Source organism: Prionailurus viverrinus, chromosome E1 (genome assembly GCF_022837055.1).
Source record: "Prionailurus viverrinus isolate Anna chromosome E1, UM_Priviv_1.0, whole genome shotgun sequence".
Lineage (NCBI taxonomy): Eukaryota > Metazoa > Chordata > Mammalia > Carnivora > Felidae > Prionailurus > Prionailurus viverrinus.
Window position 1 is genome coordinate 11,938,557 of NC_062574.1, and position 27,638 is coordinate 11,966,194.

A 27,638-nucleotide genomic window follows, 5' to 3' on the forward strand; every position below is an offset into this window, starting at 1 on the left:
AATGAATCACCTATTCAGGTTTTCAGTGATTCAGTATTGATAGGTCGTGTGTTTCTAGAAGTTTGTCCATTTCAAGTAGGTTGTTGGTGTGCAACCTTCTTATAATCAGTTTTCTTCCTGTAGAATCAGTAGTGATGTCCTCACTTTCATTTCTGATTTTAATAACTTGAGTCCCCCGCCCCCTTATCCTGGTCTCTCTCAGTCCATCTAACTAATGGCTTATCGGTTTTGCTAACTTTGTCATGTTCTGAAGAGGCAAATGTGGTTTCACTGACTTTCTCCCTTGTTTCCTGTTTTCTATTTTATTGATCGCTGCTCTAATCTTATTTCCTTCTTTCTGCTAGCTTTGGGCTTAATTTATTCTTCTCTTTCTAGTTCCTTCAGTGGTAAAGGTAGGTTGATGATTTGGGATCGTCCTTCTTTTTGGTTTTTTTAAATGTTTATTTTACCTATTTTGAGAGAGAGAGAAAGAGCGGGGAAGGGACAGAAAGAGAGAGGGAGAGACAGAATCCCAAGCAGGCCCCGCATTTTCAGCGCAGAGTCCAACGTAGGGCTCAGTCTCACGAGTCATGAGATCGTGACCTGAACCGACATCAGAGTCAGACACTCAACCACCTGAGCCACCCAGGCGCCCCCTTCCTTCTTTGGGAACGTGGTCTTTTACAGCTATGAGCTTCCCTGTTAGCACTGCTTTCGCTGCATCCTGTAAATTTGGGTCTGTTGTGTTTTTATTTACATTCACACATCTTTAAAGTCATTTGAAACTTCATCTGAGCGGCCGCTTGCCCACAGATGGGGAGAAGTCAGAACCAACTGATGCTGGGGTCTCTTCGCGCTCGGGCCCACAGGACAAACGAGAACTTGGCTACTCCAGGCAAGCCCTGACTGTCGGGGAGAGGGACTCCCCTTGGCATTACCCATTGCTCAGGCCACACTGAATGTCTGGCAGCCTCACCTGTTCTTTTCCAGCCCTAGAATCCGAACATCTTTTGCTGCTCCTGGGAGTCAGAAGGGTGCAGACTCTTGTCCCAGGTGAGGTGTCCCCTTCTGGACGCAGGACCCGCCCTCTCTCCTTTGGAAGGCTTTTATAGCATGATACGATGCGGGAGCAATTTCTCAGTGTGGCGCCACACTCCAAAATTTCAATAAGCCTCTGGGTCTTGAGTTACTTGTTTGAACATGTTTCACCCCAATTCAACTACACGTACCTTTGTCTTGAATCCTCCTTCTCCAGAGGCCTGGAAGTTGCTAAGTGTGTCCAAAGGATGGATGAGTAGATGATGGATGCCTGGAGTTGATTTTTTTTTTTTTTAATCAGAAGGGGGGTGGGAGTGGTGGAGCGTGTCCCCAGGGATCACCTGCCAGGAGAGGGGTCTATACTGTCCGCGTCAGGTTCTCCCGATGGATCGTGATGCTCATGGCCGACCCTCGTCCTTTCCTCATTGGCCCTCATCCCTCACATCACACCCAGCACCCCATCTGTCTGTGCGAATATCTGGGCAAAGCAGCGTCGGATACTACAACCAGAGAGGTCCCATATTTTTCTCAGGGTCCCACAGCGAGGGCGGAAGACCTTCCCGGTTATCCGTGACACTGAGAATACCGGGTGATACAGCGGCAGGTGTGACAGCTGGCCCGTGACCACCACCATCTCAGTCTTCCCAAAGGACGAGGAAACTGGGGCTTGACGAGAGGCCGTGTCCCGCCCAAGGTCAGGCAACCAGCAAGCAGCAGCCTCAGGATTTGCACCCGGGGTCTGGCAGACTCCTTCGCCAGCCCCCCTAACACAAGACTCTCGCAGTTCGGTTCAGCCCAAGCCTCTCCTTTTAGAGACGAGAACTGAAGAGGTAAGCCTGAGCCGTGAAGTGTCCTGTCCGAGGTCACGCAGCTGAGGAAGGCAGAGCCGGGGTTAGAAGTTGCCAGCTGCTTCATCCAAAGCTCTTTCTGGACACCCACCCCCCAAGGTCCACGATGAGCAGTGTCAAGTTTCTTCTCCCGTTTCCTGAAAAGCCGAAAGGGGGCCCCACCCCGCAAGGTGCAGGGCTGGTATGAGAACCGGCCCCTCCTCCAGCCCCCCCCCCTCCCCGGGTGTCGCCGCCTCTCTCCGAGGCAGCCCTGCTCTCCCGCCCCCGCGGGGCGGCAGGCAGCACGGGGGCGACGGGACCCCCGTGCAGACCGGGCGGGCACCGCGGTGAGGGAGGCTGGGCGGCCGGGCCGGCAGGTGAGCACCCGGCTCGCTCGCAGTCCGCACGGTCACTCAGGCAGGTGCAGCGCCAACGCTCCCAGCGCGCCAAGCTGTCCGTTCCGCGCAGAGCTTGGTTTTGGACGCCAGGGCCCACCCTGAGCGCGCACGGTCCAGGCCAGCCGGGAAGTCAGGGGACTGGGGTCGAGCTCGGAGCCCCCCTCCTGGCTGCGAAAGCAGATGCCCCCCCACCCCCCGCCCCATCCTGTGTGTAGGCACCAGCGCCCAGAGCAAGCTGGTGTTGGGCCCCGGGATTGGGAGCTAACTGCCCCCTCCCCCCACCAGCCGCCCTCAGCTCGCCACCCATGGGCGCTGAGGGGCAGATCCGCAGCTCCCTCACCTTCCGGGTGGGGACAACCTGGTGCATGCTGACCGCTGTCCCAGAGGTCCCCAGCAGAGCTGAACCCCAGCTGCCCACAGCAGTAACCGGGTCCTCCCTACACCCTACTACTGAACCTCCTTTTCTGCCCCACCTCGTTTTCACTCCCGTGTCCATGCTCCTTGGAATCGCTTTCTGGATACATTCCTTGCATTCAGAGCTTGGCCTCGGCATCTCTTTCCGGGGAAAACTCGCCCGAGAAACGGGAATTGGCATTGTAATAACAGCCAGGGCTTGATTGAGTGCCTGCGATCGCCCAGATGCTCAACAATTAGATGAGAAATCCGTAGTTGTGATTGTTTTCCGCATCACATCACTCAGGCCAGTTATCTCAGGCTGCAGTAACAACCCCCAAATCTCAGTGGCTTAATACCACAAAGGTTGGGTTTGGGGGGATGAGGCCTCTCTCCTCACAGATCTTCAGGAACCGGGCCACGGGGTGCTCAGTGCCTTGTGACACCATCTCAACGTGAGGCCTTAGCGGTTGCCAAGCCAAAGACAAGATCGTGGAGAACCAGCCATTGGCCTCTCTTCCAGGATGTAGCATCTACTAACTACTATGGTGTGGTTTCCCTGACCCTCGAGTCTCGGGTACCACGCCTCCTTGGGGGAGTGGGGGTGCGGGGCTGGGGGTGGGGGTGGGGTGAGAATGGAATGCATACCTCCTGGTGCCCAGCGGAGGGGGGGACTAGCAGCTCTGGGAGCACCGGTACAGCTGATCACTTGACATCATCCCATCCGTCACTTGACAGAAGAGGCTCCCTGGCCCAGAGGAGCCAGCTCAGCAAAGCGTCCACGGCTACCCTCTGTTAAAGCCGCCACTGCAGCTCTGGACCCCGGTCTTTGCCCGAGATTTCTGAAGGACCGCCCGCGCTCCACTCTGCACTCACCGGGTCTGCGCCGGCTACTGTCGTACCCCGAATCTTAGTGGCTAGGACAGCAACCCTACTGCTTCTCCCCCTTCCTCAGGAATTCTGGGAGCTCTCCTGGATGCAAGTGCAGTCCAGAGCCCCTCGGAGTCTCCGCTTGGCATGAGCTCAGGGCTTGTCCCTGGGCTTCCTCACAGCATGACAATGACCTCAGACATCAGCACTGCCTGGGGGACATCGCGGCAAACCAAGCGGAAACTGCAATGTCTTTTCTGTCCTAAGCCTCAGGGTGCTTTGCACGTGCTGTTGCCCCTGCGTGAGTTCACCTTCTCCTGGATTTCCGGATTCCGGGGGCGAGGTGAGGTCACATTGCAGAGACCCTGCAGGACAGAGATATTGGTGTGGACACCGCATCATGGGGGTGCACCCGCGCCGCATCCTGGCGACTCTGCCCCCACACGGGGAACCGAGAGATACGGAAATTGAGAGCCGGAAGGTCACGGTGAAAGTGAGTTGCAGAGTCAAGACTACGACTCAGGGATGCCGACCCCTGTCCCCACAACCTCCCAGCCCACTGCAAGGGTCCTGGCCGGACCCTTCCTTCAGGTTGAAAAGTGGAGCTTTTTTAGAGGAATTACTCAAAGGGATGGAGAAGGAGGGGGTGTTGAAACAGGGAAGGGACGCCACCTCCTCCCGTCACACCCCTCTCCTGCATGGAGAAAGTTCTCGAACCACCCAAATTCAAACACGAATCCACTTGTCCGAACTTCTCTTTGTCACATTGTGGAAACTGAGGCACAGGACAGGAAGGGGGTTGGGTAAGGTCACGCAGAGGGTGAGTGGCAAAGTGGGGGCTTGAGCCAGGGGTTTCCTAAGCCCCTGGGCCATCGGGTGTGTGTGGGGGGGGTGGATGTGGGGACAGCATGCAGCTCAATGAGACAGAACACAGATGTCAGCCTGCTTTCCAAACAGAACAGCTGGCACCGGACTTTTAAATTTTTTAATTTTTGTGTCTTTTTAAATGTTTTCGTCAGCCCTCCCCGGGGCTGTAAAAATAGAGCAGCACAGACGCAGGCAGGGCTAAGCCAGGAGCCAGCCTGAATATGCAGCTGAAGGCTGCAGAGCTGCGGAAAGCAGCAAAGCCTGATGAATCAACCAGTGTCCTGAACAAGTCGTCTGCCTCCTTCCCCACTCCCTGTTGCTCCCTCCCTCCCGGCCTGCAAACCAGAGGAGAGGAGCCCCTGCCGGAAAGGGAATGGGCGGGGCCTCTGGGTTCCGGGGACAGTGGGTCAGAAGCCCAGGGCGATGGGAGGAGCCGGCTGCCTTGGGATCACCTCTTCCAGGGAGCCTTCCAAGTTTTCAAGAAGGTGCTTCACCTCCCAGGAGAGGTGTGGAGACCTGTTTTCTCTTTCTCCCAGTCTGGCTTCTTTAAACACACCCTTTGCCTTCCAGAAGCCCCACCCGGGGGGGCTGCCCCACCCCTCCCAGGAGTTCAGGGTTACTGCACGCACGGACACAGGTCCTTCAACCTCACCTAACCCTGGTTTCTATCTCTCTGTGAGATCGGTTTAATTCGAACATCTATTTATTTATGGGTCCCGCAGACACCCACCAGGCGCCGACCAGTCCCTGGGCCGGGTACAGATGAGGCTAAGACAGTCTGACCTAGAAGACATTTACAGTCACCCAGGAGGCTGGGGTGTGGGGAGGTCACTGTAACGGGAAGCTGATGGCTAAAGCTGCCATAACAAGCTAAGGCCACCAGGCAGGTGCAGAGTGGAGTCTCTGCCCACCTCTGTCTCCTCCCCTCACCCCTGCTTCCTGTCCCCATCTACACTAGCAGCCACATGGGCTTGTTTCAGCCCCCCAAGGCCCTGTCCCTCCTGCCCTGGGGTCTTCACACATTATCCCGCTGTCTATCACCCTTACCACCTCCCCTGCCTAGCTAATTCCCGCTCCTCCTTCTTGTCCCAGTTTAAATGCCCCTCTCCCATGGAATTCACAGAGCAGCGGGTACCTACGAGGTCTCCACCATCAGGGACCTGATCCTCGGCTTCCTGGATCTGGAAATCGTTTTCCAGAGGCTCCAGGGAGAGGAGGCTCAGGGGGCTGGAACCGGGAGACCACCGTATCCACGGGAGAGCTGAGGTCCCCTAGCTAGCTGGATTGCCCAGGAGCGAGCTCCTGGCGTCCACTCGGTGCTGACACGTGCCCGGGGCTCCCCGGGCCTCCTGAGGTGGCCACCCCTACTCGGAATCCCTGCAGGGGAGAGAGTGGGGGGGGGGTCCTCATGGCTCACTGTCACCTTCTCCTTTGCTTGTGTGGCCCGTGCTCAGGAAGGCGACCACGGGGCCCGCCTTCCCCGGTGTGATCTTGCACCTAGGGCAGGGCCCCGCACGCTGATGACCGTCCCCCCTTTGCCTTTGGCCCTCAGGGATCAGCTGGAACCTGAGCGTGAGCCCAGGCTGGGGAGACAGCACGAGACCTGGCTCAGGTCTAATGCAGCCGCAGATGATCACCCAGACTTCCTGCCAAGACATTGCTGCAGAAGGAGGCCCACCTAGAGGCCAGTCGCTGCCCTAGGGGGTGGGGGCCACCCCTGCCAGGCCCTGGTGGCTGGCTCTTCATCTGGGGGAAGGGTCTGTGGAATGGCCCCCAGCTGAGGTGTTGTGCTCAGACTCTGGCACTTGGACGTGTGGGCACGTGGGCACCGCCCCCCTCCCCGCCCCCGCCGCCTGCCGCCTGGGTTCTTGATGGAGCTGAGGGTTATATTCCGCATCGGCGCGTACTCACCCCTGCGCTTGCAGCCTGCCGGCAGTGACACAAACCATCTCACCGAAAAATCGCATGTTGTGTGCCGGTCACACCGGAGCAAAATCATCATCTCCCAGCTACCTGTCACCTCCAACGTGCTTTCTGCCACGAGGTTCTGCCAACTCCCCCGGGCTCAGCAGGCCCTTGAGGGCCACAGTAGCTGGTAAACGCAGGACCTGATGACAGCCACCCCCGGGAGGACCCTCACTGTGACCTGAGCCCCCTGAGAGAGGCACGTCTCCCAAGAGCCACCCTCTCTCCCACCTCTGTCTGTTATAGAGCCCACGTCCTAATCTCTGACCTTCTTCTCTGCAAGTCAGAGAGGTTTTCTGTTGTTCCCGGGAGCCCCGCGATCTGTCTCAACCCTGAGGAGACAGCCTGCCTGTTTCAAGCCCACACGCCACCGCTTACTAGCTGTGTGGTCTTGGGCAAGTGGCTGAACCTCTCTGAGCCTTGGTTTCCACATCCGCAAATGGAGACAATACCGGTATCCGCCTCAAGGGCTCGCTGTGAGGATCACATGGGGCAACAGGTATAGTTAGACCAGCAGCACACGGTAGGCACGCCACCCTTACCCCCGTGACCTACGGCTCACATGCCAGCCTGAGGCTGGGGCCTGTCACCTGCTGGGGCCCATGCAGCAGGGACACTGGGCAGAGGGCATGTCAATGTCGGAGGAAAGGGGCAAGTGCCGGTGGAGCAGACTTGAGAAGGACAACGCACGGGGACGTCCGAGAGGTCGAGCAAGCATGGGCAGTGGGCCTGGAGCCCAGGAGCACAGGCGGGCTGCAGGGGGTGGTGGGGGGCTGCCTGGGAAGGGGAGGGGGTTGCTGCATGCGGAGAGGAAGGGCCAGGGAAAATTCCAGCCTGTTGTGGAGATCGGTTTGTTGGTTCCTCAGCAAGCTAAGCATAGAATGACCATATGACTCAGCCGTTTCACTCCTAGGTATACACGCAAAAAAAAAAACCGGAGAGCAGGTGTTCAAACAAAACCTCGCACATCGTTGTTCACAGCAGCGCTGTTCACGGTCGTCAAAAGATGGAAACAACCCAGGTGTCCTTCAACAGGCGAATGGTAAACGTCAACGTGTAATCTACCCACACAAAGGAATACTATGTGGTCATAAAAAAGGAGGCCCTGATGCATGCCACAGCACGGATGGACCATGGAGATACGGTAAGTGAAAGAAGACAGACACAGGAGGCCATTGTTTGGTTCTGTTCATACGAAATCTTCAGAGCAGGCAAATGCACAGACGGAGAGTGGATGGGTGGTTTCCAGGGGCCGAGGGAGGGGAGAATGGAGAGTGACTGCAAGTGGGTTTGGGGTGATGAGAAAGTTCTGGCACTAACTAGACAGTAGGGCCGGTCGCACAGCATGGCGAATGTACTTTAATGCTATTGAATTGTGCATTTGTTAGCGGTTACAATGAGAAGTTTTATGCTATCTGTATTTTACCACAATTAAAAAAATAAATCAACGAAGTCACACCATTTGGCCACAGGCTGACGTCCTCTTCTGGTCTCTTTGCTGCCACATAGGCTCCCTGGAGAACTGGGCTCTTCCTTTGGCCCTGAACATCACACCGCGGGAGGAGAGGCTGGATCATCGAGGTCAGGGCAGTGAGATGGGAGGGTGCTGACCACTTCCTGGCTCTGGCCGTTGGCCACCAACCGGCTATAGGACCATGGGTGACTGGGGCAACCTCTCTGGGCTCCAGGGGCCCTATCTGTGACCGCAGGGTTGGATTATCGCTGACGACAGAGGTGATCTCAGAGAGTCTGTCTCTTCTTTCTCCGAGAGCCTGGATGGAACCACATGTCCTGTACTGACTCATGGGAGCATCAGAACAGCCAGCACGGTCTATCCCAGGACCTCTTGTCCAGGCTTCCGATGGCCCCAGGGGCTGTGGGGGCCAGCACCCTCCCCCTGCCAAGCTCTCAGAGTCCCTCGTTCCCAATTCTGGAAAGTAGCCCAACATGTGAGTCAGGGATTCTATTTTTTTTAACTTTATTATTATTATTATTATTATTATTATTTTGAGAGAGAGAGAGTGAGGGAAGGGCAGAGAGAGAGGGAGAGAGAAAGTCTCAGGCAGGCTCCAAGCCCAGCGCAGAGCCCAATGTGGGGCTCCATCCCACAACCCCGAGATCATGACCTGAGCCAAAACCAAGAGTGGGACACTTAACAGACTGAGCCACCCCAGGGATTCTTAATATTTCCTGGATCAGTCTTCTTTGAGAGCCAGATAAAACTGATAGACTCTCTCCCTAGAACGGTGCCCAGAGTAGGGTTAAGAGCCCCTGTTTATGGTGATTTATGTTCCTACGGTTTAGAGATTAATAGCAGCATCGGCATCAGATGGACCCAAGTCCAAATTTCGAGCCTGCTATGATTCACTATCCCTGTGTACATCCGGGTTTTCCATCTGCAGAATGGATGTATTAATAGCACTCACCTCAAGGATCGGATGATTCATACAAAACACTTGGGAGATGCTTGGCACTCAGTAACTGTTGGCAAGCTCAGACTCAGCTGCGCTTGGAGACTATCACCTCCCAGCTCTCACCTCCTCAGCCAAAAGAGGTCTCCCTTTGTCATCTTGTCCTCACTCTCCCAGCCCTCTTGCCCTGCCTTCCAAATGTCATTTCTCACAGCTGTCTTGCTCTTCCCCGCCCCCAATGCCAGGGGAACAATGGTTCTTGCACTTGGTCTCCCAATCCAACAGCTCTGCCATTGGCCCTTTCTCCCTTTTCTAAGAAGATGATCATATTGTCTACAAAATAATTTCTCTCTTCTTTTTCAAGACTCCAATCTCATGACCAGTCCATGTATCTTTGAAAGCAGTGTAATTTCTTTTTTGAACGGTATGTATAAATACATGTATAATATACATGTTTAAACACACATATATCATACGTGTGTTCCTTATTTTTGCTCCTTTGATCTGTCAGTTTCTGAGAAAAATCTATTAAAGGCTCCTGCTCTAATCGTGACACTGGCCACTTCTCCTTCTAGCTCTATCTATCAGTCTTTGTTACAAGCATCGTGAAACCATGTTGTCGGGGCATAAAATTTCATAGCTTTCATTTTGTTGGTAAACTGTCTCTTTTAGCAACATGAATCCAACTTTGTCCTCTGTTAATGTTCTTTGGATTCTGTCTTGTCTGATATTGAGGTATACTCACTGATATCCTTTTGTTAGGACTTACGTAGTATGTCTCTTTCTATTCTCCTATTTAGAAACTTCCTGAGTCGATACCATTTATATGTATCTCTTGAAGGCAGGATCTTATTCTTTGTGGAGATTTTTCTTGTGATTTTGACTCATTCACATTTATTGCAATTAATGGAATGTCTGAACTTATTCCTGATATTATTTCTGTATCGTATTTCTTATGTTTTGTGTTTTTTCCCTCTTTCCACGTACTTGTTAGATTGATTTCATTTCTTCCATTTCAGTGTTTCCTTCTAATAGTTTACAAGTTATACATTCTACTTCTATTTTTGTGCAGATTTCCCTTAACATTTTCACACACACATTTAGTCTTATCCTACAATTACTAGAATTAATCAGAATCTATATCCACCTTCCCACAAGTTTTAACATACGTTTGTTCTCCTCTGTTCCACAAACTCTTTAACTCCTTTGTTGATTAATATCTGTGTTTTTAGCTTCAGACTGTTAATTCTTATGCAATAACACTTAGATTTAATAAATTTTATCGGTTCTCGGCTAGTCATTGTTTCTTGTATTTCATTTCTCCAATTAATTTTCCTTCTTGCTAGAGCACTTCAGTTAGTATTATTTTCAAAAGGGAATTTTTTTTTAATGCAAAACATTCCAAGAAATCATGTGTCTTCAGGATGTGGTTTTATTCTTACATTTAGCTGGGTATAGAATTCCGAGTCTGAAGTTATTTTCCATTAGATTTTGAAGCTAATTACTTCATTTTCTTCTTGCTTCTAGCATTATGTTGTTTGCAGGTAGCCTGGTTTTTGTCTGGAAATATTTAGAAATGTTTATCCCCAGTGTTCTAAAATTTCAATACTCTTCCCAGTAGTGAATCTCTATTCATTCATCCTGCCTGGCACTGGTGACCTATTATAATCAGAGTTCTGAGACGGTGTCAGCCTCCACAACAAAACTCTGTTCTTTGTATCTCCCTCCTTTTATTTTGTACCTTCTATCTCTTCGTCCTTTTGTGCTGCATTTTAAGACTCCTTAATCTTCCAACTCACTGTTTGCTCTCCAGCTATGCCCACTCTGCTATTCAGCTGATCGATGGAGGGCTTTTTTCCATGACTAGCTTTTAATTTTCCAAAATCTCTCGTTGGTCTTTTTGAGGGTCCAATATTCTACCACATCTAAGGATACTGATCACACTAGTTCTAAATCGTTGCTCTGGTTACATAAGGTCCCTGACCTTGGGCATCCATCCTCTTGTTTAGGAGTTTGACGCCATCAGTAGTGGGACTTATCCTTGTGCCCAAGGTTTGCTCTAACTGCAAGCACCTCGTCGATTTCCCGCAGCCTGCCTTCATTCGTTCTAGGGGAATGGAAGGTACCACCACCCAATCCTTATTGTTCTGTGCTTAGGGCTCTCTAGTCTCCCTGGGTGTCACCATCTTTCTAGGACACTGTGTATCTCTCCAACTGTAGCACCCATGCTCCCTCCTCCCCACTCCTCCAAAACACAGATACCTGCATTCTCTGCCTGGCCCAAGTGTGTGTGTATATGTGTGTGTGTGTGTGTGTGTGTGTGTGCGTGCACACGCGTCACATGCATGTGGGTGGTAGGGAAGAAAGTTCAACTCACCCGGTGGTTTCCACGGAGGTACCCTAAACAATTATTCTGCCAGGAGCCCAGGACCCTCTTGAGTCCCCATATCCACGCCTCCAGAGCCTCTGGGCCCCCTCACGATTTGCAGCAGCCACCCCTCCCCCATGGCTCCCTCCCTCCATCCGCCCCAGCTGCCTTCCCTTGAAGGTGTTAGGCACAGTTTCTGACCTCTGCACGCCTGCAGGTGTTTTCTCCCTACTGGGAGCAGCAGCTCTGGATGGCGGGAACGGCATGGCCTTTGGAGCTGGACGGAACCCGGGCGTCACAGTCTCAGCTTCAATTTTCACAAAATCGAAACCAGATTATCCTTGCCTTACTTCATAAGCCATGTGGAGAGATTAGTGACGTGAGAAAGGGTCTGGAATATACTCAGTAAATGTTGGATCCTCTCCCCCTTCGGCCTCTTTCATCCACAAGACAGGAAATTCTTTCCCTAGAGCCCAAGTTTGAAGCCAGGGGTTCAGGCAGTTAGTGCTGAGGTCAGAAGAGGGAGGTGTCCCGGGAGACTGGGGCAGTCTGCGAGAACTTTCTTGGGGGTGGCAGGGGCAAGCAGGGGTGAGCTAAATGGGGAGGAGAAGGGGGCGCTTGCGGGTTGCGGGGGTGGGGCGGGATGGGAGAACAGAAGAAGGTCGAGCGGGAAATGTTGAGCAAACAGTGGTAAGCCTTGTTTAGAGTCAGAGGCCAGGCGCTCAAATGCCACCAGGGCCCGGGAGATGACTGAAACATGTGGGCAGGCCGGGGTCATGGAGGGAGCGGAGACAAATCCCCCAGCACACGCGAAGGAGTGAGCACTCCTGCGCACCGGACAGGCTGGACACGGGCCCTCGGCGGGTCTGACAGCAGGGCCCCACCTTGCAAAAGCCCCGCTCAGCACTGCCCCACCAGGAGAGCCACCAACTGTTCCAGCCAGACTCCAGGGCACGTGAGTGGCAGGGTGTAAAAGCTGCCCAGAGAAAACACTCTTGGCCGATAACACGAGCCTCAGGGCTCGGCACCTCTGGTTTGTGTGGACCATCTAGTGAAGGAGGGGAGAGAGGAAGCATGGATGGAACCCTGCGACAGCGGAGTCTCCGTGAGGACAGGGACCCATAAGGTCTCTCAGCACCTACATTCTCCCCTAGCCGGGCCCACCCAGGACTACAGTCTCCCTCCTGGTGTCTCCCTGGAGCCTGAACTGCCCCCCACAGCCCTGGGCTGTTTTAGGGGAGGGTTACAGCAGGTGGGATTCATCCATCTACTTAGTCATCAGTGGCTGAGGTCCCCTCTGTGCGCAGATCAGGCTCCACCCACAGGAGTTTCCAGAGCTTACACGGGGTCAGAAAGAGATGTTGGTGGTCGGGAACACCAGTATGGGACCAGAATATAGGGCAGATCTGGTCCAGCCGACTACCAGCTCCAGAGCCCCAGGGAGGCACCGAGCAGCCAGAGATGGTCCTCTGGCGCCACCCTGTGGCCATAGTTGACAACTGCAGGTCCCGCGCTACAACCTGCGTCGCCTGTTCCCTGTCCTTTCACAAAAGAGGATCCTAGCCTGGGAGGTCACGGCAGAATCAGGTAAGAACACTGTTCGCATCACAGGCTGGGTCTCCTTGGCCCCACTTCTCTCCGGCCTTCTAAGTTTTAAGTACCTTGATCATTTCTGGCCTCTTCTATGCCCCAGCCTATGCGTCTGACCCAGCTTCGTGCAATCTAATCAAGGATTTTAAAAATTTCAGCCAAATTGCGTTCATGGGACAGCCGACCGGGTTCCTGTTTCTATGCGTTTCTATCCTTGAGTCAGTTTGTCACAGCCCCAGCTTCGTCTGTAAAGGGCTGGAGGCAAGGTTTCCTGCCCAGCAGCCAGGCTGGACACGGGCCCTCGGCGGGTCTGACAGCAGGGCCCCACCTTGTCCACAGCAGCCCGGGAGGAAGGAGGAAGGGGCAAGAAGAGCTGGTCCAGGGGGGCCAGAATGGAGCTTAGGGAATTGGCTCCTTCCTTCTTTCCCTGCAGTTGCGCGCGCACTCACTCATCACTAGTGTCGCAGTCCACCCCGCTCCTCACACACAAAACACACCCGCGATTTCAAGAGTGCGCTGTGCTGCCACCTGCTGGCCAAGTCAGGACAAGCACCCCTGGTTCCCATCAGAGCCTCCAGAGGTCCCCCACCAAGCCGGTGGCAAGTCCACTCTCCAGACTCCCTGTTCCCAGTCCCTCCCATTGCCAGGCGGCCTCCTGGCTCTTCCCTGCAGGCTCTGGGAGCCCCACGTCTCCTCACTGGGTGGCCCAGGGCTTGATAACTAACCTCTCGGTGCCCGAATTCCTGGGCAGGTTGAGGGAAAAACCAAATACATGTAAGTTAAAAACGCTACAGATATGCAGATAGATGTCTGTTATTAACCATAACTGGTGACAATTTTTTTTTAATTGCCATTTAAAGCTAACTCAGTCTCTTTCCACCTAAAATGGTCTCCTTTGGTCTCTCAGGCTCTTTCTAGAAGCATCTAACTCTTAAGTCCCCACTCATTGGAGGGGCTGCTATCCCCTCTTGCTCTTCATAGGGTCTCCCTCATCTCCTCCCCGGTGAGAGGACATTTGGATGCAGGAGCCGGCCTCTGCTTGGGGCACTGGCCACACCTCATGTCTCCTGGTTTCAGGCCGTGAGCCTCACCCTACCCGCTTGCACTACTGAGCCCCTGCTTCAGGGGTAACAAGGGTATGCTCTCGGCCCAGCCAGATTGGGTGGTCCCCCTGCAGCCCTCAGCCCCAGGACCACCTTGCCCCTCCTTGGTGGCCACTAATGAGCTCCCAGGATGGTCCTTCTCATGCAGGGATTCTGAATTCGTTCCTTTCCGTGCTAAAGGGAGAGCCAGGATCTTGGGGACCAACTCGGTCCCACCGCTCAGTAGCTCCTCTGCTTGTGAAACTGGCCTCCTCAACCAGCTGGGGTTGCTGCTGGAATTTCTATCATCTCTCTCACACCCCTGACACCCACGCTTTGGAGAGGATGGGGATCCTCCCGCCCAGGAACCTGCTCATTCTCGCTCTAGCTGATTCACTCATCACAGTACCAGTGGGCCACTTTCTCCCTAGGGGGGACTTACCCAAGCCATCTCCCCCTTCTTGCTCACCCCACGGGCCTCCTGTCCTAGACAACAGGTGCCTGCCAGGACACTGGCAAATCGAGGGGACAGGAGGTTGTATACCAAGTGTCACGCATGCTCTGTTACATTTGTCCCTCTGCCTGGCCTGCAGGAGAATCAGTGAGCTTCCCTCTCCTCCTTCTCCCTTTCACCTCCTCCTCCTCCCCCCTCCCCATACCCCTTTCCTTGGGCTTGTCACTGAGGGCCAACCAGCCAACTCCTCTGGCTGCTAGGAATTGCAGTTCTGACCTGACCCTTATCTGCCCCTTGGGCCTGCTGCAGGCTGAGTGCCTGAATACTCTCCTCTTCAGACGGAGGCCCATCCCTTGAGCACTGCCTCGGCTTTAACCATGGACACCTGAGCCCTTAGGGAATTCTGGATTGGAGGACAGTGTTATGTAGAGGTCACAAGCCGCAGAACATGGCTACGTGGGCTAAAATCCTGGTGGCACCACCGACCTGGCACACCCTCGGTCGGGACAGCTGGCTCTGCTGAGACCACAGCCCCATCAGTAAGTGGGAGTGACCACAAGAGGGTGGTTATGAGGCCACAGAACGTGCTCTTCAGCTTGTGGAATGTGGAAGTACTAAGGAAATGACCGTTAGTGAGGTTATGATGTTGGAATGGGACCCAGTGGGGAAACCGTGACCCAGAAGAGTGGAATAACTATACTAAATCTTTCTGCCTCAGACCCCTGGCTAACCTGGAGGCCATGGCTCCCTCCAGGGGCTCTGGTCTTATTTCCAACATCATCAAAGGGGTAGATCTCCACTCCTGACAGGAGCTGAGCCTGTTGAGGCCAGCCAGTGAAGAAGGCAAGGGACCACGCTGATGGGCCACCTCATCTCGGGGCAGGACAAGCCTGGCTTTGCTACCAGGAGGTGGAGTCCCTTTTCTGCAACTCATTAAACGGTGCTGAAGCCAAACACATACTTCATGGGCTTTGAAGAAAGTCACCTTCATTTCACTTGTGTGTATCCTGTTGAAAGGAAGGAAGGAAGGAAGGAAAGAAGGAAGGGGGAGGGGGGGAGAGAGAGGAGGGAGTATGGAAGGGAGGAAGGTTGGGAGGGAGGAAGGGAGGGAGGGAGGAAGGGAGGGAGGTTGGGAGGGAGGAAGGGAAGAAAATCATAAAGCCGAGAAGTCCTGGCCTCTGTCATCAGCTGCTGCAGGTGTCCCTCCCTCCCAGCACAATGAGGGCAATGATGGGGCCCGGCAAAGTGGGTGCCACAGGACAGGCAGCACCTCCATGCTGGTTCTCTGCCCAGGCTCCACCTCCGACCTGACCTCCCCAACTCTTGTCCAGGTTCGTTCTGCTGCTGCTTCCCTCCTACGCTCTTCGGCAACCCCCTCCAGCCCCAGGCCCTCTGCACAGCCTTCCCTCAGCCAGGAGGGCTCTCCCTTCCTCTACCCAGACCTCAGCCAGTGCCGCCTGCTGGAAGGGGCCTGTCCGGGCCCGAGGCTGGCCAGGGCCCCACTCCAGTTGCTCCCGCAGCCCCAGACCTCTCCTGTAGCTCGGGGAATCACAGTGAGTTCTGGATGGCTCCTCTGCTCGTCAGGTGGGGCCGCATTCCGAGGCACTGACTAAAACATCTTTGCCGCTACAATTCTTTTTTTCTCCTTTAAATGAATTAGGCGGCTGAGGCCGCTGTCGCCTCAGGGTGAGGGATCCTGGATGAGCAAAGAACAAGCTCAGCAATCCGTAGCTTCGGAGTTTGTACACTCAGGCTGCCAATCAGTCCCGAAGGAGAGGCTGTGGGAGAGCCAGCCTGCTGAAGCCAGCACAGCACCCACGCCATAGCTCTGTAAGAAGCAGACCTAGAATCGGGCCTGCGCGGGCTGGGAGCGGACAGCAAGGGCTGGCAGAGACGAGGGACAGAGTGCCTGCGAGGGGGCTCTGTGCCCTGGCCGCCCCCACCCCACCCCAGCTTTTGCCCGTGGCCCTGGCGCTCCCTGCGGGTCACCAGGAGCCAGGAGCACGGGGAGGAGGCAAGCAGGCAAAGGGGTCGCACCGCCCCCCAGCGGGGCACAGTCTGGAGCAAGTCTCTCCCTGTGGCCGAAGGGCCCCCCCTCCCCCACCAGACGTGGAGGGGACAGGCTATCCCAGCAGTGTCGGCACCCACTGGTCCGGCGACACCAGCGTGAGGTTGAGGAAGGGGGTTCCCTTCCCCACTGCCGTCGACATGAAGAAAGGAGGCCCCTGCATCCGCACACCCCACCTCCCCACCACATATCCCGACACCCCTCCCACCCCGTGCTTGGGACACTCCCTGGGAGGAACCAGATGTGGCTGAGAAAAACCTGATGGGATTAAGTCTCCGTCAGGAGCAGAACGAGGCCCCAAGAGAGAAATGAGCTAAGTGGCTTGTTTTTTCAGAGAGCCAGGCTGGGTGGGTCTGGTTCACTGCTGTGGCCTTGGGCTAGCACCAACCCCTCGAGCAGCGGGTACTCCGTCCGTGGGCCCTCCTCCCGGCCAGAAGGTCAAGTCGGGCGAGGGTGCGGTTCTCACCAGGCCAGAGGCTGCGATGCCCTGCCAGTCCCAAGCTAGGGCGTCCCGGTGGATCTACACACCGTGACTACACAGGGGCGGCTCTAGGAAGAAGGCTTGCGGGCCCGGTGGGCAGGAAATGGGCCCAGGAAGAAAGTATATCATGCAGGTGAAATGGTCTCCTGGCTCTTAGACAGTGGCCATGTCCTCGAGTGGGCAGCCACAGAGGGTCTCTGGGGAGCAGCTGAGGGGCCAGCCCTTCAAGGTCTCACTTCGTCCAGAGCCACAGGCTGGGAGGGCCAGGACTCCTCTGGACACTGCCCTGCTTGGACCAGGTGACTCAACCCCAAATACACTCCTTGTCAGGACGGACGTACAGAGCCCCCACCCCAGCCCCGGAGGGATACAGCTGCCGAGGTGGGGACAGCACAGTGGAAAACTGCCCTTGCCCGAGCAGAGTCCTTCCTTCCTCATCTGGATGCCCGAGCTGGTGAGGCCCTGAGAGCCAGAAAGTCAAGAAGCTCAGGCTGGCTGAGCTTCAGCAACTTTCCCTCACCTTGTCTCCTACTTGACCCTATCTCCTGGGGCAGCCCTAGTGTACCTGTCACAGGGGGCCTGGCAGGAAGACTCCAGAGATGGGACAATCAGGGGTTCCCTGCAAGGGCAGTGGAGGGGGGAAGCCTTCAAGAAAGCCTGGGGATGTGATGGCTGGTTCATGTCACCCTTCCCAGCAGACCGAAAAGAACAAAAGTGGAGACTCTGACATCACCCCGCCCCCTCCCCACTTGGCTGCTGGGATCTCAGGGACGTGGGGTGAGAGGAGCACAGAGTGGGGGACCCTGCTCTGAACTGTGCAGGACAGGAGGGGCTGGAGACCTGGGGGCACAAGGAGGGGACCAGTCAGCATGGTGGAGGGTCTACTCAGGGGACCACTATGGCCGCCAGCTTCTCCACCTGCCCATCCCTCTTGGTCCCACGTAGCACCTGCAGCACCCACGGCGATGGGCGGGGAGGCTCCTCAGACCCCCTCATCAGTGTGGGGGGCAACCCCCCAAGATGTGCAGCTGGGCTCCCAGGGGCCAGACGCCGGAGGACCTCAGGCAAAGGCTAGAGGTGGCCACTCCTTGAGTGACACGTGAACAGCATTTATTTTCCAGGCCTTCAGCAGACGTTGCAGCCTGCTGACTGTGCTGTGCCCCGAGCAGGGCCCCAGGGCCGGAGGTACAAGAAATCTCGGAGCCGGTCAAAGGCAGGATGGCGTGCGGTGCCTGGAGACGGGCGTGCCCTGGAATTCAGGGTGTCTGCTGAATCCACGGTGGGTCCCTAGGGGAGCGGGGACCAGGTGGGCAGGCAGGGAAGGGGCTGCAGCTCAGAATGAGGGCTCGGGGCCCTCTCACTCCGGAAGCACCTCACTGCTGGCACCCTCGCCGATGAGCCGCAGACCCGGGAGTGGGGACTTCCCTGAGGGGTGGGGGAGGCCTGCTGGACCCTCGGCTCCTTCCGGTCTGGAGCCCCGAGCCCTGGGCAGCCCGGCCGTGGCCTGAGGTCAGCCTGCATCCCCCGGGGGGCACGTGTCTTGTCCAGGGCCCCTGGGCCAGCCCTGCCCCGAGATCAGTTTAAGGCCTGGCAGGGCTGGGGAAAGGGGGGAGACATGCAGTGGGCCCGGGACATCGGAGAGGGAGCCCCGGGCCAGAACACTAGCCCTCCCCCCCCCACCCCTCACAGGCCCTGAGGTGGGAGCCCTGAGGCCAGGGGCCCTGCGGAGAAGCCCGGACGGAGCACAGTCCAGCTCAGCGGGGCCGCTTGCTGTCCAGAATGGCCTTCCAGTCGTCTGCCCACGAGTGCAACCTGCGGCTGGGAGGCTGCAGCTGCAGGTGCCGATTGTGACAGGCCGTGAAGAGGATGTGCTCCCAGCTGGGGGTCGGCTCGGCCCCTGTGGGCAGGAAAGCAGCACTTGAGGCCGGCTCCAGGAGGCCCGGGGCGTCCTCAGCAACAGCGGGCCTCTCTGAGACCCGGCTTCCCCGTCGGTCAAGTGCTGACTGAGCCAGCACCGGCTCACTGGGGGGTTGCAAGGGTTGAATGAGATGGGCCACGCGGAGGAGCACCTGGGACGGCCCCCAGGGGACCCAAAGCAAACGGTGGCTTCCGTGGTGGTGGTGATGGTGGTGGTCGTTCTCACCACGGCCGCCCTCAGAGCTGAGCCCTGCTGACGCCCTGCCCTTCCCCTCCCTCGTGCTCGGCCTTCCCTTCCCTCGCTGGCCAGTGCCGGCTTCGCAGCTTCCCACCTGTCGACCGTGGGTAACCTTCGATCCCTCAGGTCCACCTGTCCACACCAGCACTCTGGTGCTGATCCTGTCCCCCGGGTTACAGCCTGACTGCCCGGCTCCTCCTGCACAGGCCTCCCCCCTGCTCCCCGTGGTCGGAGACAGAAGCTGGGCGGGGCTCCATGCCCCCCACGTGCCCTGACTCTCCTTGTGGAAGCACGTGGCTTGGGAGGTCAGGGGTGGGCACACGCATGAATCCCACCCTGTGGCCACACTGTGACCCGTGTGGAGATAGATGGGTGTGTTTCCCGAGCCAGCTCCAAAAGCCATTAGGGAAGCGATATTCTGTATTCTCCCACTGAGGTGACCAAAAGAATAGGCGTTAACTCTGAAAGCCCTGATGGCTACCAGGAGAGCCTGACCGAGTACAAAGGCAAAGCAGAGCAGTCAGGAGATAAAAGAAACCGAATTCTGACTGGTGTTTGAGTTCCTAGATTTACGGCAGCAGAAGCCTTCCTACCCAGTTAGGTGCGCTGATGAATTTCCCCGCTCCCCTCGAAGGTGGTATAAGGTTTGTTTGTTTGGAGGGAGGGAGGGAGGGAGGGAGGGAGTCACCCATCAGCAAAAGGGACAAATATAGCTCCTTCAACTAGACACATTATGCTTTTCTGTTTTCCAGCAGGTTCAGTCCACATTGCCCTTGGGGGAAAAAAACGGCTTTGTTGCTAAAAACAAATGCTTGGGGGCCGGCCTGGTCCTCATTTTAGGTGAGGTAAAAAGGGACTCATCCGACGAGTTACCCCAGGAGCTGAGACCCGCTTCTCCCGACTCCCAGGGGCACCCCTTCCAAGGCCAGATGCTGCCGGACGCTGAGAATAACCTTGCCTTCCCGGTAGGGGAGCACTGGAGGCTGAAGGCCTAACACACATCTGGTGATTAAGTGGGGACCACTCAGGACAGGGGCCGTGAGGCCAGCCCTGCATGCTGTCGCTCCCAGTGGCTCCCAGCTCTCCACACTCGCTCCTCACCTGCGGCAGGCCACTTGCCTGTGATGTCTGGCCGGTCATCTATGAGAAGGTCGGCGGAGACCACGGTCTTGTCTGTGGCCAGCACAATCTGATCCAGAAAGTCGGGGCCAAAGTGCTTCTCCACCCAGGCATACTGGAACACAAACAGGGAGGGGGAGAGGAAGGGGCCGTCAGGCCTGGGCACAGACACGGCTGGGGCACAGCCAGGCTTCTTCCAGGAGGAAGGGCCGCCATCAAGATGTGATGATCCCAGTGGCAGCAGAGGAAACATACTCAAGGAGATGGTGGGACTTGTCCATGTCCCCATAGCTAGAAAGCGGCAGAACCCTGGCTCAAACCCAGGCTGCCCGCACCCCAGCTCCAAGCCCGCACATGCCTGGCCTACTCAACCCAACACGCATGCTATGAAGGCCTCCTGCACCTTTTATTTTTAATGTTTATTTATTTTTGAGGGGGCGGTGCAGAGACAGAGGGAGACAGAGGATTCGAAGCAGGCTCTGTGCTGCCAGCAGGGAGCCCAATGCAGGGCTCGAACTCATCAACCATGAGATCATGACCTGAGCCGAAGTCGGACGCTCAACCGACTGAGTCACCCAGGCGGCCTGTCACCACCCATCATGTTTTAAAAAAAATTTTTTTTAAGGTTTATTTATTTCTGAGAGAGAGAGCATGAGCATGAGCAGGGGAGATGGGGAAGTGGAGGTAATGGGAGTATTACCTCACGGGACTCCTTTGGGGATTAAATGGGACAATGTACGTAAAAGTCTTAGCACAGTGCCTGGCACACAGAGAGTGCTCGTACAAGGCAGCTGGACAAAGGGTGCCACTGCTGGTCTCATCTCTCCTCTCCTGTGGTTCTGATGTGTCTGAGCTGCAGGACTTAAGCAAACCATTTAACCTTCTAAGACCTGTGTCTTTGCAGTGTGGTTATGATCACATTAAATCTGCGTAGGACACAGAGTAATGCCTGACACGTAGTAAGTAGTTAACAGATGTTACTTTAGTTAAACTTTGAGAGCCCTGAATTATATGTAAAAAAAGCTACTCGAATAAAGAAGTTTAGCAAGATGGCAGGATACTAGGTCAATACGCAAAAATCACTTGTATTTCTATACCTTTGGATATTGAAACGAAAGAAACAATACCTTTACAATAGCTCCAAAAATAAACATGAAACAGATGACTCTACTCTTAGAAACAGTTTAGATGGTAAATTTTTTTTAATTTTTTTTTTAAATTTTTGAGACAGAGAGAGACAGAGCATGAGCAGGGGAGGGGCAGAGAGAGGGGGAGACACAGAATCCGAAGCAGGCTCCAGGCTCCGAGCTGTCAGCACAGGGCCTGACGTGGGGCTCGAACTCAGGAGTTCATGACCCGAGCCGAGGTCAGACACTTAAACCAACGGAGCCACCCAGGAGCCCCCCTTTTAAAAAAAATTTTTTTTTAAACATTAGCTTTTTAAATTTTATTTGTTTGCACTAAAGCAAACAGTTCATCCATTTCTCCCATCCCCCACCTCTTACAACCACTGACCTGCTCTCTGCATTTATGAGCTTGGGTTGTTTTGTTTGTTTGTTTGTTTTCAGATTCCACATATGAGACAGATCATACAGTATTTGTTTCTGTCTGTCTGACTTATTTCTCTCAGCATAATGCCCCCAGGGTCCATCCATGTTGTCACAAATGGCAAGATTTTCTATGACTGAGTCATTTCATTGTGTATAATAACTAAATTTCTTTATCCATTCATCCATCAACGGACACTTAGGTTGTTTCCACATCTCGGCTATTGTAAATAATACTGCAACGAACAAAGGGGTGCATATATCTTTTCAAATTACTGTTTTTGTTTTCTCTGAATAAATACCCAGAAGTAAAATTGCAGGATCATTCGGTAGTTTTGTTTTTCATCTCTTGAGGAATCTTCATTCTGTTTTCCTGAGTGGTTGTACCAATTTGCATTCCCACCAACTGTGCACAAGGGCTCCCTTTTCTCTACATTTCTCGCCAACACTTACTATTGCTGGCCTTTTTGGCAACAGCCAATCTAGCAGGTGTGAGATGACACCTCATTGAGGTTTTGATTTGCATTCCCCTGATAATTAATCATGTTGAGCATCTTTGCACATACCTGTTGGCCATGTGTGTATCTTCTTTGGAAAATGCCTACTCAGATCTTTTGCCCATTTTGTAATCAGATTGTTTGGTTTGGGGGTTGTTTTTTCTTATGGAGTTGTATGAGTTCTTTATATATTTTAGATATCGTTTTTGCAATTATTTTCTTTCATTCAGGAGGTTGCCTTTTCATTTTGTTGATGGTTTCCTTTGTTGTGTAGAAGCTTTTTAGTTTGATGTAGTTATCACTTGTTTATTTTTGCTTTTGTTGCCTTTGTCTTGATGCCAGATTCAAATCACTGCCAAGATGTATGTCAAGGGGTTAACCGCCTATTTTTCTTCTGTTTTAAGGTTTCAAGTCATACATTCAAGTCTTTAATCCATTTTGAGTTAATTTTTGTGTGTGCTGTAAGACAGTGGTCTAGTTTCATTCTTTTGCACGTGGCTGTCCAACTTTCCCACCATTTCTTGGAGGTTGTCCTTTCTCCATTATCTATCCTTGACTCCTTTGTCCTAAATTAATTGACCACACATGCATGGGTTTATTTCTGGGCTCTTTATTCTGTTTCATTGATCTAGGTGTCAGTTTTATGTCAAGACTATACTGTTTTGATTACTATAGCTTTGCAATATCGCTTGAAATCAGGGAGCGTGACACTTCCAGCTTTGTTCTTCTTTCTCAAGAATGCCATGGCTATTTGGGGTCACTTGTGGCTCCAAATTTTTGGATTGTTTGTTCTAGTTCTGTGGAAAAATACCAATGGTTTTTTTTATAGCAATTGTACTGAATCTGTAGATTATTTTTGGATAGTATGAATATATATTTTTTAAGTTTATTCATTTATTTTGAGAGAGATAGCATGAGTGGGGGAGGGGCAGAAAGAGAAGGAGAGAGAATGCCAAGCAGGCCGCACACTGCCAGCACAGAGCCTGCTGCAGGGCTCGAACACACAAAACCATGAGATCATGACCTAAAGGCCCAAACCAAGAATCAGACACTTAACCAACTGAGCCACCCAGCACCCCTGGATAGTATGAAAAAAAATTTTTTAAAGGAAATTCTTTTTTTTTTTTTTAATGTTTATTTTTGAGACAGAGAGAGACAGAGTGCAAGTGGGGGAGGGGCAGAGAGAGAGGGAGACACAGAATCTGAAACAGGCTCCAGGCTCTGAGCTGTCAGCACAGAGCCTGATGTGGGGCTCCAACCCACGAACTGTGAGATCATGACCTGAGCCGAAGTCGGACGCTCAACCATGAGCCTCCCAGGCGCCCCAATATGAAAATTTTTTAAATATGAATTCTTCCAATTCATGAATACAAAATATCTTGACATTTATTTGTATCTTCTTCAATTTCTTTCATTAAGGTCTTATAGTTTTTAATATACAGGTCTTTCACCTCCTTGGATAAATTTATTCCAAGGTATTTTATTATTTTTGATGCAATTATGAATGAAATTTTCTTAATTTCTCTGACAGTTCATTATTAATGTAAAGAAATACAACAGACTTTTGTGTAGGATTTTGTATCCTGTAACTTTACTAAATTTGTTTATTAGTTCCAACAGTTTTTTGGTGGAGTCTTTAAGGTTTTCTATATATAATATCATGTCATCTGCAAACAGTGACAGTTTTACTTCTTCCTTTCCAATTTTTTTTTCTTGCCTAATTGCTGTGGCTAGGACATCCAATATTATGTTGAATAAAAATCCTGTCTTGTTCCTGCTCTTAGAGGAAAAGCTTTCAGCTGTTCACCCTTGAGCAGAGTATTTGCCCTGAATTTGTCATAATGACCTGTATTATGTTGAAGTACATTCCCTCTATATCTGCTTTGTTGAGAGTTTTCATTAAAATGGATATGGAATTTTGTCAAATGCTTTTCTGCATCTAGTGGGATGATCATATAGTTTTTATCTATTTTGTTAATGTAGCACATCACTTAGTTGATTTGCATACGTTGAGCCATCCTTACACTCCTGGAACAAATCCCACTTGATCATGGCATATGATCCTCTAAATGTATTGTTGAAATCAGTTTGCCAGTATTTTATTGAGGAATTCTGCATCTGCATTAATCAGGGATATTGACCTCAAATTTTCTTTTGTGTGGCATTCTTGTCTGGTTTTGGGATCAGGGTAATGCTGGTCTCATAAATGTGTTTCAGAGTCCCTCCACTCCCCTTCCATTTTGGGGAAGAATTTGAGAAGGGTTGGGATTAATTTTTCTTTGAATGTTCGTCAAGATTCACCAGTGAAGTCGTCTGGTCATGGACATTTGTTCACTGGGAGGTTTTTGGTTACTGACTCATTCTCCTTGGTAGTAACTGAGCTGTTCGGATTTTCTATTTCATCACGATTTAGTCTTGGAAGGTTGTGTTTCTCAGAATCTATCCATTTCTTCTACTGTTGTCCAATTTGCTGGCATATAATTATTCTCGGTGGTCTCTTATCCTTTGTATTTCTGTGGTATCAGTTGTGACAACTCTTTCATTTCTGGTTTTATTTGAGACCTCTCTTTTTTCTAGCACATTATTTTATGTATTGTAAAAGGCTGTGTCCTTTTTATTTTACTTCACAGTCATTTTTATATATAATTTACATACCATAACATTCAGCAATTTTGAGTATACATTTCAGTGGGTTTGCTTTAGTAATCCACTATGTTGTGCGACCATTGCCCATGTAATTCCAGAAGGTTTCCATCATCCTCCCAAAAAAACCCTATGCCAATTACCATGAACAGCCAATTTTTTTATAAATAGTAGCTGGGGCCAAAACATAGCATGAGCCCCAGTTTGAGACTCTCCTAGGTAGCACAGGAGGTGGGAGGTACCACCAGAGAAAGTTCCTGAAATGCTGGCAGTATGACTCTCACTGCTCCTAAAAGAAATTATGGTTTGTTTTGGTGGCAAATGATGTGCTTTTAGTGTAAGTCTTACAGGAGGTTTAAGTTCTGGGAGCAGTTGGACAATTGTGGTGTGAAATATGTGAAGAACTTTCATTCATTACCTTCTGAAGTTCAAAACTTGGCCGACATTTTTTATTTGAGTTCAAGTGAAGAGGCTCACTTATGGAGTGGAAATGTTTAACATTTATTCTTAAAATCAAACACAGAATCTAGCAGACATATCAGCTGGAGACCAGACTTCACATGAAAAGCACGTGTCCCATTGTTACGTCCAAGCATCTCACTTAATCCCACTTGTGATCGGAATACGGAAAAGTAACAGTAAAATATCATGCTTGAGCATGGAGCATTCACCGTAGATTGTTTTTAAATCTCTTCGGGGGGGAAAAAAAAACTAGTAATATCGTGCTAAGTTCTGAATCAGGTGGAATTAGAAAACGGGGTCAGCATAGCACAGGTACAGAGCACAGGCCCTGGAGTCAGACTGCCCAAACCTGACAGTCTGGGGATAATAACAATACCTACTTCAAAAGGCTATTATGAAGGTTAATGGGTCATTGCAGGTGAAGCCCTTGCCTGCATGTACATCTGGGTGTAAAATGTCAGCACGGTCGAGCCAGAAAGAAGGTTCTGGTTCTGATAACCTGAATGGTACATAATTCTGACGCCCTAAGTATGATAAAGAAGCTGACCTCTTAGCAATTGGGTTTCCTTCCTTTGATTGGGTCTCGAGGGGAATCAACTAAGGAGAAAAACTCCCACGTCTGCTGCCAAAGGCTGATGCTGTCCTGGGGGCAGGTGCGGAGGGAAAAACTCTGTGAGAGGTCCAGGTCGTGGGCACCCACCGGGGCTGCCATGAGGGCAAAACATCCATCCTCAGTTGACGTCCTGAGACAGGACATCACTCCACCACAGGCACCAGCAGAAGAATCAGCAGCAGCCGCCTGCCCCCAGCCTCAGCTGGCCAAGGACAGAGGGTCCGTCTACTAGGGATGGGAGGGCACACGGACGGTGGGAGGGGAGGTGGCTATAGCTACTTTCATCTCTTGGCAAGACACAGTCAGTCCGCCTTCCCCTCTGGCTTCCGGTGGGGGCGGGGCGGGGGGGAGGAGGTGACAATGTAGCTGAACGGTGACAGAGGGCTGGGAGATGAGCTTGCACCCCAGCCTGATCCCAAGCCCACATCCCAGCCAGGCCCCAAGGCCACCAGCCAACACAACTCACCCAAAGTTCCTCAAACATACCCCGCATTTTCCTGTCTTCATGTCTTTGTTCAGTACTCCACTCCCTCCACTGACCGACCCTCTGTGGCCCGGCCTGGCCCCTGCCTGACGCCAGCACAGCGCCAACCGTGTGACCCTCCCTCCCTGTAGTGCGTGTCATGGTAGACCCTCCTTGTGGGAGCCAGGAATTCTATCTCCTGGAATCTATCCTGTGGACACAATCATATGAAGATTTATTTACAAGATGACTTTGGCTATTAGCAATCATGTTTTTCCAAGAATACTTGGTGACAGAACAAAGGCTAAAACTACATTAAGTGGAAAGAGGATGCTAAACCACGGGAGATTTAAGTTTTGTTAAAATACATGTATTATATTTAATATGCATCAAAGAGAGGGCGCCTGGGTGGCTCAGTTGGTTAAGCATTTGACCTCAACTCAGGTCATGATCTCACAGTTTGTGGGTTCGAGCCCCGCGTCGGGCTCTGTGCTGACAGCTGGGAGCCTGGAGCCTGTTTTGGATTCTGTGTCTCCCTCTCTCTGCCCCACCCCTGCTCTCTCTCTCTCTCTCTCTCTCTCTCTCTCTCTCTCAAAAATAAACGTAAAAAAATTAATACGCATCAAAGAGAAACTAGAAAGAAACACCTCAAAATATTAATAGTGTTTTCATCACAGGTAGCAGTTTTACAGCCAGGGTTTTGATATTTTTTCCCTTTGTTTGGTCAGGGCATCCGCTGCCCACTATCACTGAGCCCCTTCCTCTGATAACAGCACCTCACTTTTTCTCTTCAAAGACCCCTGGCCTTGATGGGATGTCAGTCAGGATGCCCACCCTCCCCTGACCAAGGGTGGGGAGCGTGACCTGAGCTCAGCCGGTAAGCCTCCCTCCTGGGAACGTGAATCTTGGGCAAACACACCCACGGACGGAGAACGAATGGGGCTGTGGTCTTTGCGAGCACAAGTGCTTGGAGAGACTGCCTGCTGGCTCTGGCTCCCCAGCGGCTTGTCGACGGGCTGCTCCTTCAGATCCTCCGGTGGTTCTCTGAGCAAAGCAACAGCCTCCTAATAAACCCTAGTTTTCTTCAAGTTAGCGGCACACCGTTGATGTCGCTTGCAATGAAGGAGCCCCAAGTGGTATCATCTGTGTTCACTGGACTCTGAGCCCTCTGCAGTGCGCAGGCGCTGCGGGTGGGAGCAGCTAAGGGCGTGGGCTCTGGGACGCACGGCTCTGGACCAAGCCCTGCTGCCTGTGCGATCGCCAAGCTCAGGGACGAGCTGCCTCGCCTCTCTCAGCCTTCCTCTTCGTCCCTCACATCAGAGGAGCACCCTGTTTCACAGGGAGCTGC

The 27,638-nt window shown here is 52.7% G+C and overlaps 1 protein-coding gene across 2 annotated transcripts in view; it reads right to left on the reverse strand.

The window, feature by feature from the left end:
- Positions 1–17,863: 17,863 nt before the first annotated feature.
- NT5M (5',3'-nucleotidase, mitochondrial) overlaps positions 17,864–27,638 on the reverse strand; it is a 28,134-nt gene continuing 18,359 nt past the window's right edge. Inside the window, exons 4-5 of one of the 2 annotated variants that reach the window (XM_047832009.1) lie at positions 20,066–20,180; positions 17,864–18,688 (exon numbers count right to left, since the gene is read on the reverse strand). In XM_047832009.1, the coding sequence (XP_047687965.1) occupies positions 18,546–18,688; positions 20,066–20,180 (258 nt within the window). In that variant the 3' untranslated portion in view covers positions 17,864–18,545. Of the gene's footprint in view, positions 18,689–20,047; positions 20,181–27,638 lie in introns of both variants that reach the window. The other variant, XM_047832008.1, reaches the window with a different exon arrangement.